The 16,923-nt window shown below is 33.9% G+C and overlaps 1 protein-coding gene across 3 annotated transcripts in view; it reads right to left on the minus strand.

Annotated features, from left to right (window-relative positions):
* GRIA2 (glutamate ionotropic receptor AMPA type subunit 2) overlaps nt 1–16,923 on the minus strand; it is a 153,045-nt gene that overhangs the window by 25,188 nt on the left and 110,934 nt on the right. For all 3 annotated transcript variants that reach the window (XM_055336198.1, XM_055336197.1, XM_055336200.1), the window contains exons 9-12: nt 16,242–16,352; nt 14,581–14,787; nt 13,709–14,079; nt 8,958–9,156 (exon numbers count right to left, since the gene is read on the minus strand). In XM_055336198.1, the coding sequence (XP_055192173.1) occupies nt 8,958–9,156; nt 13,709–14,079; nt 14,581–14,787; nt 16,242–16,352 (888 nt within the window). The remainder of the gene's footprint in view (nt 1–8,957; nt 9,157–13,708; nt 14,080–14,580; nt 14,788–16,241; nt 16,353–16,923) is intronic.

A 16,923-nucleotide genomic window follows, 5' to 3' on the forward strand; every position in this document is an offset into this window, starting at 1 on the left:
TGGGTACTTCACCAAAAGTCTAGAACATTGGATGCATGTTCCACTCTTCTCTTCCTTCTTCCAAGGGCATGGTTACCAAACTGTATTCGCTTCTGTTTGCTGTACCACAAATCCTCTGAATCAGCAGCAAGCCATTCAGTTCTCTTTTGTTTTCAGCAGCCCCAAGATGTCTAGAATATCCCAGGTCCCATCAGTGCTCTGAGACAGAAAGGCAGAAACCAGTCCCTTGGGCAGTCACTCTCCCCGCAAAAAGCCAAAGCATTACCCTCACACTCCAACTTTTTTCCTCCCCAAAGGGAAGCTGGAAGTCGAAAGTTCTTTGCCACTTTCCACACTGACCTGGAGGAGATGATCTAGGGTGAATATGTGCTAGCCCAAACCTTTGCCTTTGTTCTCAGCAGTTCTCAACTGGGTGCTCTTTTTGTTAGTGTTTCGAATCATTCAACACATAAACCAGTTCCTCTAAAAAGTCAGAATATAGACATACAGTCCAGTCTTCCCTTTCTCACCCCCGGGGAAAAGCCAAGAACAGGCACTTCCTCCCAATTATGGTGAATGTCATGAAATTTTCTTCCAGAGTTTGACATGGCTGGTTTGATACTCAGTTGGTTCACAGAAGCCCCTTAACTTGTTTTTGGATTTCTTACAAAGAAAACTGGTCAGCGTTGTGTTGAGGCAGTGTCTAGGGTGGGGAAAAGGAGGGTTTGGGGCTTCCAATTTCACCATCTTGGTGACATCACTCTCTTGACCTTTTCTCTATTTCTTTAAATTAAATCTTAAATAACATTTTCTTTTAGGAGTGTGACAACATTTGTTTTTTCCAATTGTCATTTTATTTATAAACTCATTTCCCTGTGAAAATAAGCAGCCACCTAATTAGTAACTTGTTTTTGGTAATCACTCAATTTGATCTGGAGCAATATTATATGCTGCAAACATGCATTGTACATTATTTAAGTATCAAGTTTTCCTTCAAATATCAAATGTCTAATTAAACAGCCCTCAAAATTTTATTAACAATATTTATATTTAGTTCAGATTTTGGTTCCAATATATTTAAATGATTGCACAATTCCACTTCTTTTCTCTACAAAACTATAATTAAATTAAATAAGTATAAATAAGTATAATTATTAAAGTATACTAAATAAATATGATTAATTAATTACTATGGCAACTAGTATGAATACCACACAAGTTCTTTTATTAAACAATGATTCTTTTACTTAACCACAAAAATAAAGTGAGTTGAACATGACATCACCATGTTCAAGTTACTTCTATAGGTTTATACTGATACCGATATTCTCTGAAGCTTCTAAACAGGAATTTGGGTATGTGTTGAGATGAGAGATTAATTTTGAAATTTCTCCACTGTTTGAACCTTTTCTGCCAGAATAACTGTCCTCATGATTGGATGGTAGTGAGAAAGGAGCATTTTCTTTGAATATGGACAATAAAGAAAGCCTCTCTAATCTGATTAGAGTAAAATTATTCTTCTAGTGAATAATATGAACTCTTAAGATCACCTCTCTATGACAAGGGTGGTCTCCACATGAAGTGATCACATGGAGTACACACTAAATTTGCTGAGTATTGCCATGGAAAGAGGAGATGGCAAAATAATATAATTACTCTGGAAGATGCTACAGCTTTGCACAATAATCATAATTCAGGAAATAGACATATTCTTTTTCTTTTCCTTCCATAGCACTTTGATCATAGAAAACATGGTTCAATATGGTCTCATAAATTTATTTATGTTCCTACAAATTTGGGAACTACTGACCATACTTAAAGATCTTTAAATTGGACACTAATTTTTAAAGGAAACATTAACAAAGTCTCCTAACATTTTGACCTTTCTTACACTGTTAAATCAGTTAAATTTAGTTAAAATGAAAGAACACAAGCTTTCTCAGCAGCTTAGACTAAGGGTATTCTTAAACTCTTTGTGAATGCAACGCTGTTCTCAGAGGTTTTGTGTAATGGTGAGAACAATGTAAATATCAGGAAAAAAAAAACAAAAAATAACAATAACAGCCTGACAACCAGAGAAGAAATGATTTCAAGTTGTTCTGGATCATCTAGAGAAACTTTAAACATGCAGAGCTGTCAGCTATGCAGATGGTTAAGTAGTAATCAGGTTCCCCCAAGAAATTTAGGAAGAAAAATCTCTAGTAATATGACCAACCATGCCATAAGTGACCTACAACGAATTCATATAGTGCTTATTGCTAATTTATTCACATTCAGCTTTTATTTAGCACTTAGTATTTAAGAAAACATTTAAATATTTAAGCATGAGTGAAAGGTCTATAAAGGTCTAGTTTGATATTAGTAGCTACATATATACATATGGCTATACCCATTTCATTTCTAAATTATTGAAAGATATGCATATGTAAATACATTAATATATAGAAAGCTAGAAGCATATATATTCATATCTAGAAAGCTAGAAGTATATATATGTATATACATATACACACACATATAAATATATATACATATTTCAACCTACACAGAAATAGAGGATACATTGGAAACTGTGATAAGAAGTCATTACTTAGATGTAATGAAATAAGTATAAAAAGCCACCACAAATCAGCAAAATCTGTTCTATAAAAATATCAATAAAGAAATTATGCTATTTTATCACTAAATATAGGCAATAAGTGAAGCAAAATGTAACTTTAATGAAATAGTACATAATGTATTTCCATAGGAAAGTTGTTATAATAGCTTAAACATTTTATTTGTAAACATTTTTTAATCAAAGTTGTTTTTTTTTTAAGATTTTATTTAGTTATTCATGAGAGACAGAGAGAGAGAGAGAGAGAGAGAGAGAGAAGCAGACTCCACGCAGGGAGCCCTATGTGGGATTCAATCCCGGGACTCCAGGATCACGCCCTGGGCCAAAGGCAGGTGCTAAACCGCTGAGCCACCCAGGGATCCCAAATGAAAGGTTTTATATGTAAATATAAGTAGATGTATTTAGGCCACAGAAGAATTGAAAAAAGTTTGTAGCCTTTTATTTTTTCTTTTTAATTTTTTTTAAAGTTTGTAGCCTTTTAAAAGATAATTTAGGGGTCCCTGTGTGGCTCAGTTAGTTAAGCGACTGACTCTTGATTTTGGCTCAGGTTATGATCTCAGAATTATGAGATCAAGCCCCCACATCAGGCTTGCACTGGGCGTGGAGCCTGCTGAAGATTCTCTTTCTTCCTGTCCCTCTGCCCCTCTTCCCAGCTTTCTCTTCCCTCTCTAAATAAATAAATAAATAAATAAATAAATAAATAAATGTAATAAAATAAAAATATAATTTAAATTACTGTAATTCTCTGGTAATTGTGATTATTTATAGTAAATCATAAACATGATCATATCATACAGTAATAAATGATAACATTTTATATGCAAATATTTATATATATATATATATATGAAAGGAAAATTTCAAACTAGTTTTCACTCAGAATAGAAACATCTGCATTAACACTATCATTTATACTATTTGTAAGCTCTACAAAACTCTATGATACTGTTTTTTTTTTTTAAAGATTTTATTTATTCATGAGAGACACAGAGAGAGGCAGAGACACAGGCAGAGGGAGAAGCAGGCTCCTTGAGGGAAGCCCGATGTGGGCTACAAGTAGAAACTGTCTCTGGGAAGAGAGTGGAACAGATCCTGGAACTCCAGGATCAAGCCCCAAGTGGAAGGCAGACCCTCAACTGCTGAGCCACCCAGGCGTCCTGCTGTGATATTGGTTAACAACAGTATAGTTTAATGGATTATCAGACTAACTTTACCATCTGAGAATGGAATAACTAACTTCACTATATGAGAAGAATACTTTTATTTTGACAATGTTCTAGAATCTTTTTCTTCCAAAGTCAGCATAATTAAAGTAGATCACTTATTCAAACGGTATACCCTGGCCCTCATCCTTCCAGAGAAAACCAGAGCAAATAAACAGATTGCAGTCTGGGGAATTTAGGATAGGTATGAAGAAGTACTTCTTATCTGCAAGTAATAATTGTGTTTCATGGATTGACTAGTGAATGACAGGTCTATTTATAAAGCCATTTCCTATCCCCCAAAGCTATGTTTCTATAGGAACCTAATGCATATAGTTCCTATAAAATCATTTTCAGACTCATCTAATTCAAGACCTGTCCTCTTTTATTGAGAGAAGAAATTATCAAAATGTGAAACTCTAAAAATAGTGGTTTATAATTGAAAGCCTAATTCTTTCTTAATTATAGGTATGCTACAGTGGCACTATAATTAGAGATGATCAGTGCTCCAAAATGAGTCAGACTTTATCATTCACTCTGTAAAAGAATGTACATGAGTTTCGTAGCAGAAAACCCTGGAAAATGAAGATGCAGGGTCTTTTCCCCTATACCTCTTGGTGGTTACAAGATTGTCTCCATTTACTGTCACTCTCTAGCAGAAAAAAAGTATTTCGTTCATATTTGTTTTACTGGTTATCACTAATTTTAAATTAGAAAATTTAGAGCTGAAGTTGGAATTCTGAATGCACACTTGATGCACACTTATGGACTTTACTATAAGTTATTTACCTGAAGTCTGAAAATACCTTAGACTTAAACTGGGTAACTCATATCATCTTAGGACAAAGCAGATAGGTCCCTATAAAGGGGATAAAATATTCATCTTATAATTTTAAATAATGTGCTTTCATCCCAACAAAGATACACTTTTAGGAAACATTTGTTATAGTCAGACAAAAGACAACAAACTATTTTTCATTCCTTAGCTAGTCCTATATCTTTAAAATTTAGACCATGACCTGGCTTCTCAAATCAATTTCTCCAATGACTAAATCTAAGGATCTTGCTGTGATAAAAACAAAAACTGGCTTGACAACCTTTGGAACAGTAGAAAATTTTTACTAATATAAATAAATAAGATCCTTAGTTATAAACATTGTAATAAGGAAAGAGTTTTCAACGAAGCCAGATTAAGCCATATTCAGAAACATAAGATAACTGTTAGAACTTTAAATACTAGCAAATGGTAAAAATGGTAAATATTTCTCTTCCACATGTAATTAGTTGTCTTAGATCTCAAAGTAAGCACAACAGATGGCCAGGGAACAAAGCATACAAGTCTTCAGTCAAACTTCAGCCCGCTCCATCTAGATCTCCTTTCCTGACAGACCGGGCACCATGATAATCAATCTGCCAGCTTTCACTCTGTCCTGAATCCACCTTACAGGAGCCCCAGGCATGCCTAGTACTAAAGGACAGTTGAGAGAGAGGATGACCCAAGATGTGTGGTGCATATTAATGTTAGGAATAGAAACAGACAGAATTTTCTGTGTAACACTTTCCACCAGAAGCTTAAAAATTCAACCAAACTACAGCTAACAGACAAATTATCATATACCCTCGGATTTAAGGGAAAGAATGTTATTATAAAAGCAAAATATAATTGATTTTCATTGTCTATGAGTCGGCTTCACCTTACTCAATACATTTTACATAACACTCTAAAGAGAAATTCTTTTTTTGGAAAGAGAATCTCTTTATTCGATCTTCCTATACTATTGCTATCAACTTCCTGTGAAAAAGTATGAGACATGATGAATACAGCTGGAAAGCCACAGCATCCTAGAAAATATTTTGGGGAGTCAAAAACTAAAATAAGATTCTCCTCACTATCAGCATCATGGCACCCAATTCTCAAACAACTAACATGGTTAGCAAAATTATTCAAAATTACTCATGATTTAGCAGTATCCTTTTATTTAATCCAACTTTGAGAAACAAACCTTTTGTATCTGTAATTTCTCAAATTACAATAAATGTAAATAATTACATTTATTGTCATAAATGTCAATGGGAGAATTAACATGACAAGCTCCTTTCCACTTTGGTGATGTGTGCTGTTACATGATGTGATGATGTTAGCTTCCCTTTACTGGCAATCAATATTAATAGAATAAACAGTGTGGCCCGTCAGTACTTTGGAGTCCATGCTCTTCTTCTAGACATGCCTAAGCTGGCTGCAATGCTATATGCATTTAGAGCTAACCAAAGTTGATTCATCAACAGTTCCTTTGGAAGGGATGTCAAGAGGAATTGTGAAGCCCTGCCTGACTTTCTACCATTATAATTCTCTAATATCACACAAGCAAACATAGATGTAACCAAAACTGAGCCTGGGCACAGCAGCAAAATAAATCCAAAGACCTCTCTCTGCAAGTTAAAAAAAAAGGGGGGGACATTAAAAGAACCCTAGAGGGTATAAGACCTCAGCACACTTATTAGCTGCTGAATTTGGTCAAGTCCACAAAATTATCTGAGCTTTGGCTTAATAATGCATATGCAAACAAAAACCACTGACATGATTATCAGGGAGAAGTATTGTCAGATTCAAAAAGATAACGGGATAAAGAAGATGGGATATCTAACACCATGGAATATTACTCAGCCATAAGGACTGCATGGGAATAATGCTAAGTAGAATAAGTCAGACAAAGACAGATACCATACCATTTCAATTATATGTGGAATTTAAGAAACAAAACAAACAAGCAAACAAAGAAAAAAAATCCAAACTCTTAAATACAGAGGACAAATTGGTGGTTGTGGGGTTGGGGGCAATGGGTAAAGTAGATAAAGGGGACTGAGAAAGCACTTGTCGTTATGAGCACGGAGTAATGTAGAGAATTGCTGAATCATTTTATTGTACACCTGAAGCTACTATATATAACACTGTATGTTAATTATACTTTAACAAAAAATAAGCAAAGAGAAGGATGCCTGGGAGGCTCAGCGGTTGAGCATCTGCCTTCGGCTCAGGGTGTGATCCCCGAGCTCCAGGATCAAGTCCCACAATATGCTCCCTGCAGAGAGCCTGCCTTCTCACTCTGCCTCTTTCTCTGCCTCTTTCTCTCTCTCTCTCTCTGTGTCTCTCATGAATAAATAAATAAAATCTTAAATAAATAAATAAATAAATAAATAAATAAATAAATAAATAAATAGATAATGCATAAGTAACTGCTTTGGGAAGCTGTGCTAATAGAAGTTATCAGTCTGCCTAATTACTCAATATCACTTCCCTATTACTTTAGGAAGGGTAAGCTCCACAATCTTACATTGCCAAATGGCACACCACAAATTACGTTGGCAAGTGTATATACATAGTCACAAATATACTGCATATTGGAACATGGTCTCCCTGGAATTAGTGCACTGAAACACAAGAATTACAGCATTCTTTTCCTAGAGTCACCTAGCCTTCTCATCGTGTCTACTAGGGAACGTGAGTATACCGACCATGAAATCTTAGCATCTTGATTATTACATATATGTTTCTATGACTGACTGAGTAATGGTATACTGCAAAGCTCTGGAAATGTCAATGTACAGTTGATAAGAGTACTTAGTACTGCCATTGTGCAAACAAGCTAATGACAGTAACTCTCAACATATATACACTAATCTGTAAGACAGTGTCTAGAAACAAATAAGATTATTTTAACTAACATTAAGTAGCACTAATAAGTAAACCATGATATATAGCAGGTGCCTTTCTTAATTCACCTATTTCATTTACTTCAAAGGAAGAATATGAATAAAATATATAAATACAATAAATCCAAGTCCTACTAGTATACAAATAATAAAAACTGCTTCAAAATACACTTCTAATAGAGAATCACACACTATTCTAATTTAATAGGTCCACTGTATGATCAAGTTAGAACTTTTGCTCCTTTAAGAGTATTTATATGCATATTACATATATGTTCATAAATTAAAACAAGTTTTCATTAGTAGCAAATCTGTATTATGACATTCATACAGAAAACTGCATTAAAATCAAAGTAGTTGCCTATTGATTGATCACACCTCTGTGCTTAAATTGCTGTGCTTAAAGAAAGGATCAAGGTCCTGCCCTCCCTATACATACTCAGATTATTATGTTATCAGCTATGGTCTGCTCCCTCGCACTTGTTCTCCTACCATATTTCAGCTCAGCTGAAGTATCTGGAAATTGCCACCAGAGGCAACGTGGATGAAACAGTCTTCAAAGTATACTCTACTACTTCAACTCGAAGTTGAAATCCTAATCCTAATTCTCACTAGATGCTAGATCTCACTCAAGCAAATTCAGATGCATTCAAAGGTTTTGTTGTATTATCAGAGATCACTGTATGTTTTATATATATATATATATATATAATATATATATATAATATATATATATTGGCTTGAGATCTAAGTTCATCAGCTGTATTTAAAATTTTTAATAGAATGAGTTCTTATATAGAGAAAATAGCATAGTGAAAGAAAATTATACGGACATCGGGTTTTTGGGCTTGTCCTATAAATAAATACTGTAAGGCCACAATTTTTTTTGAAAAGTAAAATATGCTTAATAGACACATTATAATTCCACCATTTTAAAAGTTAGGAAGTTGAAGACCTTTGTTAGCTTTTCCTTGGAGAGTTTTTAAAAAATTCAGAATTTTCACACATTTAAATAATCTCTCTCCTGACACAGAATTAACATAACGGATTTTAAAGTGAGTCTTCAACTGTAAACTATGTAAAATATATGACAGTCATGCTTATTTAAAATTTAAAGAAAACACACTTTTGAAACAAAATTGAAGCAAAGTATAGTTAAATTTAGATTACTATTTTTGAAACAATCTTTATGAAGCTATAATTCTATTGTAATGTTGTGTTTTCCTCCTAAGGAGTTAGGCAAGAGAAAATAGAGATGGAGCTGAGGATAGGGATGGAGAAAGGAGAGGTATAGAGACAAGGTCAGGAACAGAAATAGAGTTAGAGACAGATGGGGGTCACTACATGGTACTTTTGTGTACAGTACAGGAGGGAGTGAGGGAGGACAAAATTTAAAATGGTTACATTTTAAGATCAAAATCAAAAGTTAACAAAGCAGAATCTCTTACCCTGAAAAACTCTTTAGTGGATCCAGAGTCTAATGTTCCATAAGCAATTTCTGTTTGCTTAGAAAGATCCTCAGCACTTTCGATGGGAGACACCATCCTCTCTACAGTCAGGAAGGCAGCTAAGTTAGCCGTGTAGGAGGAGATTATGATCAGGGTAAAGAACCACCACACACCTCCAACAATGCGCCCAGAGAGGGATCTAATAACAAGTATGAAATGGATTTGTAAAGTGAAATGAATGACCTAATAAAAAAACCAAGTTAGCAGTATTATGCAAATATTGACTTATATGGGCATATTTAACTTTATACTTTTCAATATATCTGCTAATTAATAGAACTAGAAATTATTAAGCATTTTGGGTAAGGAGTACAGATTAGCTAAATTTAATAAGCTACCTAGAGGCCAAAACTTTGGATTCCTCAGATTCCTTCATAGTTATAATACCCAAATCGTCTATGGTATGAAATTTCATAATGAAGCAATTTCAAGAAATGTGCAAATAATCCTGCCAATGCCCATCCTACTGTTCATTCTTGACATAAGTAAATATGAACAAGAGAATTTAAGATCACTCGTAAAACTCACAATAATGCTGACAAACAAAATCAAGTATTAAAAATAAAAGAACATGCACCATAGATGTAGCTCTAAACAGAAGAAACCCTCCCTTTAATTTAGCCAATAAAGTTCCAAAACCCTCAAAAAGGTCCCAAATTTCATTGAGTTTTTGTGTGTGCAAAAACATAGGTTTTAGATACAGTGCAGGATAGAAAAATGGGAAAAAATGACACAATAAACAAAGGGGTGACACAAAACATATTTGTTAATGAACAAAAATCTGAGGCTTCATGGCATGGACTGCTACCACCCTGTTCCTCTGTGCCTCCTGCTTAAGAAAAAAGAAAACCAAGGAAAACAAAATTAGACATTTAAAAGTCTGCCAAGATACAAATTCCTAATTTGCAACATAATAAAATAACAATATTTCTTTGACCATAAATTCATATGTAAAATACTTTTTAAAAGCTTAATAGATTCCTAATAATGTACTTTGAAACTTAGGTAGATCTGTAGATATGGAAATAGATACATAGTCTATTATTTTGAAAGATTTGGTGGGATTCTACATACTAAGGAATTTAAGTAATTTTAACAATCTAATACAATAACATTTTGGGTTAATAACTGTTATGCCTAACAATTAAACTTGCTACAGTGAAGAGGTAACATTTCTAAAAATTTAAATTACAAATGTTTGGTAATTTATGGCCTAAAACAAACCTCTTGACATTTTACAGTAAGAAATAACACTTTTTGATGAAACAGATACTGTATCAAATGATTGGGTAATATTTGTAAAACAAACTCTTCTAGAGGCTAAGAAAAAGTGGGAAGCTAATTTAAAAGTAAAGATTTTTTTGATAAGAACATCTATTGCTAAAAGTGAAGGAGAGACAGCAAGCAATGAAAAAGAATATAATTAAGAGTCTTATTCATAGTCTCTGAGAGATGCAAAGAATTAAATAAATATGACTGGATGGAAAAAATTAACTACTCTCTTATATCCCAAAAATGATATTAAATACATTTTAAATTTAAGAAACCTCTTGTGTAGACACAGCCACTCTCAAAGTGTTCACTATTTATTCCATAACAATGGAAGGTATAATTATAGGACATGTATCCCATATTTAAGAGGGCAGCTGAAATCCCATAAAACAAAACTGACTTCTTGGTAATTGCTTTGACATTATACACTGCATGGTAATTGGCAGTGTATTTCAGAATCATTTTTATAATAATTCTGTCCCACTTGTAAATTAAACACAAGTTAAAGACATAAGCTGTTCTCTATTCCATGGCTTATGTCAGATTTAATGAGCTTAAATATGCCAATTTATTTAAAGTTTCACAAGATATCTCAAAAAATTAGCTGCACTTATACATCATTCAAAACAGAAAATTCTTGAGCAATTTATTATTCATTCATAAGTGTTTTCAAAGGATCAATTAATGTTTCAGAAAGAGTTCCTGAGAAATTTTATGCAGGGGGAAAATTCAATTTATGTCTTACAGTGAGAGACAAAAATGGTTTCTCTAATTAAAAACAAACCTTCACCTCCCTGAACCTGCACTCATGGAGCAAATAAACACACATGCTATCATTTCTTTATTTTTATTCTACCGTTTCTTTTAAATCTCTATTAAATAATTGCTTTAAGAATGACATGTTTATGCATTGGAATCCTTTTGAGATATTAGGGAAAAAACAGAGGCAAGCAGGAAAACAAAAGTCAACTTTATAGCATTTTTGCTCTAAGTTTCTGTGGTTCTAGGCTTCAGACAACTAGTAAAACACTTGAAACTTAACTTCAGAAAAATGACTGATTCAGTTCAATAAATCGTTCCAGATTAAAATTTAAATGTTCCATTAATATTAGTAATATAGTTCCATACCATATTCTACTTGAAAAGAGGTGATAAATATCTTTCAAAATATTTAAAGAGCATCTCAAAGTGATCTGTGTATTTCATGAATCATCATTATCATCACCATTATTAGATACTAGGCTTCTCTATTCTTCTTTTCTAACCTGGAGTAACCAGTATTGCATTGTAAAAAAAAGATAGTTTGGTTTGTTTAAAGAAAATTATGAAATCTGCCAATATTATGCAGTGTGTTCAATATTTAAACACACATACAATACAGAATGAAAGATATGTACACTTAAAATTTTTTAGCAAAGCGAACTTTGCTCATATATATTCTGTGGCAAAAAATAAATCAGTTGATAACAAGGAAAAATATACTACCTGAAATCTATTTATCTTACCAGGAGATAAAAATTATAAAAATTATTATATGCAAAATTGTAGTAAGTCATGACTCATGAATGAAATCAAATGCACAGAAAAAAAAAGGCCATATTTTACTAAACGGGTTTGTTGAAAGTTATGTCATGGTGGACCTTGGAGATTGTTAGATGTGCCCTCTGCTTCAGGCTCTATTAATATGTATTCTGTTCCTTGACAAGCAATGGACACCAAAACAACTAACTCAGAGCCATGATGCAGGAGAGTAAGGCAAACAAACCTAAGGATCCATCTACAGGAACCCAGATCAATAGATCTTACTTTATAATGATTCTCATGTACTTCTCCTCACTTACTCAAAAGGCAGAGCATAGTTAATGTTACCCTAGGATAATTGCCTTATATCACAGGATTAAAGTAAAGTTATACTTCAGTAGACATTGTACCCAGGATGAATAATTTTAATATTATTTATGGACCCAAATATTGTCTGAGATCCCAATTTAGTTAGTATTTTCTCCCTCATTATTAGAAACTTCTCTTTATGTTAACTTAAATCAGATAAACTAAATACAGAGATAAACCTATGAATGTCATATATTTTGTCAGAGCTCATCATAATTATATATATATAATATTGTTATATATAACATTACTATGTATTTCTGTAATGCTCTGCACTCTATATTAAAATTATTATACATATGTGCCATGCAAATACCATTGGCATATTTCTGATTCAGTGCAGTTCCATAAAGAAGTCACAGGGAATTAAGATTGTTTAGGTCCAAATAATTCATAACAATGCGTCCTACCAACAGAAAAGCAAGCCATTTATCATTTCTGCATACACGATACATTTAATTTATCTCACTGGGTGGAGTATATAACACTATAAAAGACAAATTTTTGAGTTTCTCATATAGTTTTTTTGATATTAATCAGTTATCTCCAAAGTGCTCAAAAACTAACAATATAATGAAATAGGATTAGAAAAGCCTTCCCCTTTACTAGTTATTAAGATATCCCATAGAATCAAAGGAGAGTAATCAAACTTAGATCAAAATGTGTCAGTAGACCATAATTTAGGCTTTAAATTTGAAAAGAAAAAAAATAATAAATTTGATAAGATCACACTAGAAAAAGCATGATTTATTCTTCTGAAGAGCCAGATATGGCTATCCTTCTTATTCACGTATGTAACATGAACAAAGGCAAAATATATTTTGTGAGGTATTCATTATATTTAGGCATCCTAGTGCAGAAACTAATATATCATTATGAGACTAGAGGTGCAGAAATTTATTTCATTATGTGTATGTATTGCTATTCAATTTGGCACAAGCTGCAATGAATCAGTCATCATTATTACTCAACTATGTATTTCTAAATACTTGGAAGACACGTTATCATATGTTCTCTTTAATTCAGCAACCTAATCTTTAAAAAAAAAGCAAATTTTACAATGTCTTTCTGATATCATTCACATGAGCTAATAATGGGAAAATAAAAGAGATGGGATGTGTGCCAATGAAGTTCTGTAAACAAGTTGTTGCTTTTGTAGTTAATAAGTAATGTTGCCCATTTTCCCATATACAGGTCTGTGGATCAACACACAGATGACTGTAAAATGAGAATATGCAGCAAAAACACGGTACCCCTCCAAGAAGGCATGGAATGATAGGAACCTTATGCATTTTATAGCCTCTCCATGGTGTGTATAATTTCACCAGAAAATACATGATCAACATTCTTAGAACATTGCTCAAGTATTTCACAGACTTATGCCAACGGTAAAGGTCTGTCCTTAAGAGTCTTAAACTGCTTGGACAGGTAGTCGGCAGCTGTTTAGTTCTTTATAGTGAATTCATAAACACCATGAATATCTGCTTGAGACCTAAAATGCACAAAGTTGAAGCAGGTGAGTAACCAACCTTGGCGAAATATCGCATCCTTGCTGCATAAAGGCACCCAAGGAAAACCAGAGACTATTAAAAATCCCAAATTCATTAGTTGATTCACTACTTTGTGTTTCTCTTCCATCTTCAAACTCCTCAGTGTGCCACTCGTAGGGGCTAAATCTGCTGACCAGGAATAAAACTACACTGACCCCAATGTAGGCAAAAACAATGCACATCCAGATCTCATAGGCTAAAGGATCAAGAAATGAAAACACTCCTGGTTTGGACTTCTGAGGCTTCTTGATCATGATAGATATCCCGAGGCTCATAAAGGGCTTTGAGAAGTCAATCACCTCTTCTCTCACAAGGGTAATAGTTAATGGAGCAATTGCAATGTCAGCTTTCTGTAAGGGAAACAAATGAAAGTAATAGTACCCAGAGTCACGGTCAGAAAGGAATCATGGTTACATTACATGGTTACAAAAGGGAAGGAAAGGAAATTAGGAAAAAGTCAATAATTATTTCCCTGCTGGAGTCCCAGTAAAGAATAAGCAAAAAAGCAATTTGTTCCCCGAATATTCTTCTTTTTTATAAATACACAGTCCACCCATTAGACTTGATGATGATAATTACATCTCTACACTGCATCTATGCCCTTGTAGCCTTTGAACAATGCATATGGTTCATATGCTTCAAGACAGATAGAATGCCTGTCTCATTTAGTATGTCTGTTTGCTTCTGACTTTATCCTTAATTTTCAGATGTTCACAAGGAAATATGATAGTACTCTTCGGGATTGTGGGAAAACAACAATCTCAGATATAGGTACTTTATAGGGAAGGGAGGCATTCTGTCAACAAGAGCTCAAACTGAATGACTTTATCTGGGAGAAGAGCTATACTTACCCCATATACAAGTTCTCCAACCATCCCATTCCAAATTTTCGTGTCAGCATCCCTGGCCCCATACTTGCCATCCCCAACAATTGTCAACTTGTACTTGAACCCACAATGTTTGGCGATTTCTGCAGCCAAGTCAACACAGTAGCCCTCATAACGCTCATTGCCTTCAAGCATTTCATGGTTTTTCTTCATCATAACATATGGAGATTCCTATATGGAAAGACAGTGCTTTCATTGATTAAAAAAAAAAATAGCTGTGTTAACTACTCTCACTGAATCAAGTCTTCTGATTTAATTATTACCTATTAGCCAGAGAAATCATAGAACAAGAATGATGGAAAATATCAGTAGAAAAAAAATTAAGTATAATGCTTTTGAAAAAAAAAAAAGGTTCTCAAATGTCCAGCATTGTATTTTATTAATATGGTGTGTACCTAGCCATGCCAAAGTAAGCAAGAAACTCAAAAGCATAAACTGTTGGCATGTCCCTTTGTCATGTTTGTTGACTCCTAGAGCTTAGGATGGATTAACGCTGCTTAACATCTGTTTTATTCAACTCTGGATCCACCACACTCTTAATCTAGGTTAGGACTATGCTGACCTCAAGAACCAGCATTCACCCAAAACCCTGTGGATTGCTGCTTCAAGGATAAGGTTCATGTGGAAATCAGGTTCATAGGCAGTAATGGACAGACTACAAGAATCATTGCCATGGTGATGTATTGATGCTACCCTCTCAGATTTCATGTCTCACTTCACCTATGAGATACAATATCCTAGAATAATATTACAAGGTTGGAGAGTAGCTTCCCCCTGTAAATATAAGAAAAAAGAAGTATGAAAATGATTCAGCATAGCCCAATATTCTCTATCAGAAAGTGGTATCAAGCATACTTGAGAGTTCAGTGAGATAGTCCCTCTCAATGGCATGACTGAGGCAAAAGCCCCCACATGTCTAGATTACGATATTTCCAAATGCCAACCAATGTTTTTATCCAAATCCCTATTAACTATCTCTAATTTTCTTCTCACTACATAGTAAGATAAAATACAATTATTTTGTCACAAAATCATGCACTATTAGTGAACCCCATTTCCTCCATCTCACTGCACCAACAACTTGCCACAACGATCTACACCTACCTTCCATCTCTCCAGAGCCTACATGGTCAAGATTCAGTTCAATTTTGTCTCATTCATTCAGAGCTGGCTATGTGCCAACATCTGTGTTGAGATTTGGGGTTAAAAAGAAGGAAAATCATCCTTATCTTTAAGGAGTTCATCTTATAAAGAAAGAGATATTGCCAACATTATTAATACATGCAAAGATACCAGAATTGCATGGGAAGTGAAAGGTAAAGCAAGTGAGGAAATACAAGGAACGCTCCAGACTCTTCCCCAGTTGTTCACACTTGCGGACGCACCAGTGCATGAATTATCTGTCAAGCTAAGTTTCAGTATTGAAGAGGATAGGAAATATTTTGGACGCTTTAGCTAATGCCTGTGTAGTCCTTTTGATGGAGTAAATATGCTATACATGATTAAACAGTGCAAAAGCAGCACTACATTAGTTATTATCCTAAAATACAAAATAGCAATGCCAGATGGCAGATATTTTTTGTAAGAAAAACTGCAGTAAAGCATAGGCATCCATAGCTTATTACCAAAATTGTAGTGACAACAACAGTCTTATTCTCAAGCCCGGAAGTATCGTTTCCAGAAGGGAGCTCAGTAAGGGTAACAACCATTTTGTCCACTTCACTCCAGTATCCAATCTGAAAAAGGTCACAGAAGATAGGCACATGGAAAAATGATCTTTCTATTAGCCAAGCACTGAAAAACTTCAAACTCATGCATGAGTCAAAAATTATATCTACATTAACTAAGTTTCTTCTTAACAAAGATGTATCTTCTATTTTTGTGACTCTACCAGAAAGAGGGATTATAAAAACAATGAAACAGTAGCAATTCTTAAAAACGGCTTGCTTGTCTCTTCATGTTCACTTCTCATATTTTCCCAGGGAAATTTGTTTGGTAGTGAGCATGCAGAAATAGAAACGAAATCCAAGCAATGGAATTTTATCCATAACGGGTAAAAGAAACGTGTCGAATTAAAATATTAATGCCTATGTGCACCAGCTATGTTTTGTCTTCTGAACCATAAACTGTCGGTGATAGTTCCTTTTCTTATCATTAAACTTCTTATACCTCAATCAAAACAAAACAAAACAAAAAACAGTTCTATACACAGTTGTTTAAAGATTACATTTCCGTATTACTTACCAGAAATGAATGGGTTAGATTTAGAAAAAAATAATTAAAAATACATCTGTTTCTTGAAGTAGT

Source organism: Nyctereutes procyonoides, unplaced genomic scaffold (assembly GCF_905146905.1).
Source record: "Nyctereutes procyonoides isolate TBG_1078 unplaced genomic scaffold, NYPRO_anot_genome, whole genome shotgun sequence".
Classification (NCBI taxonomy): domain Eukaryota; kingdom Metazoa; phylum Chordata; class Mammalia; order Carnivora; family Canidae; genus Nyctereutes; species Nyctereutes procyonoides.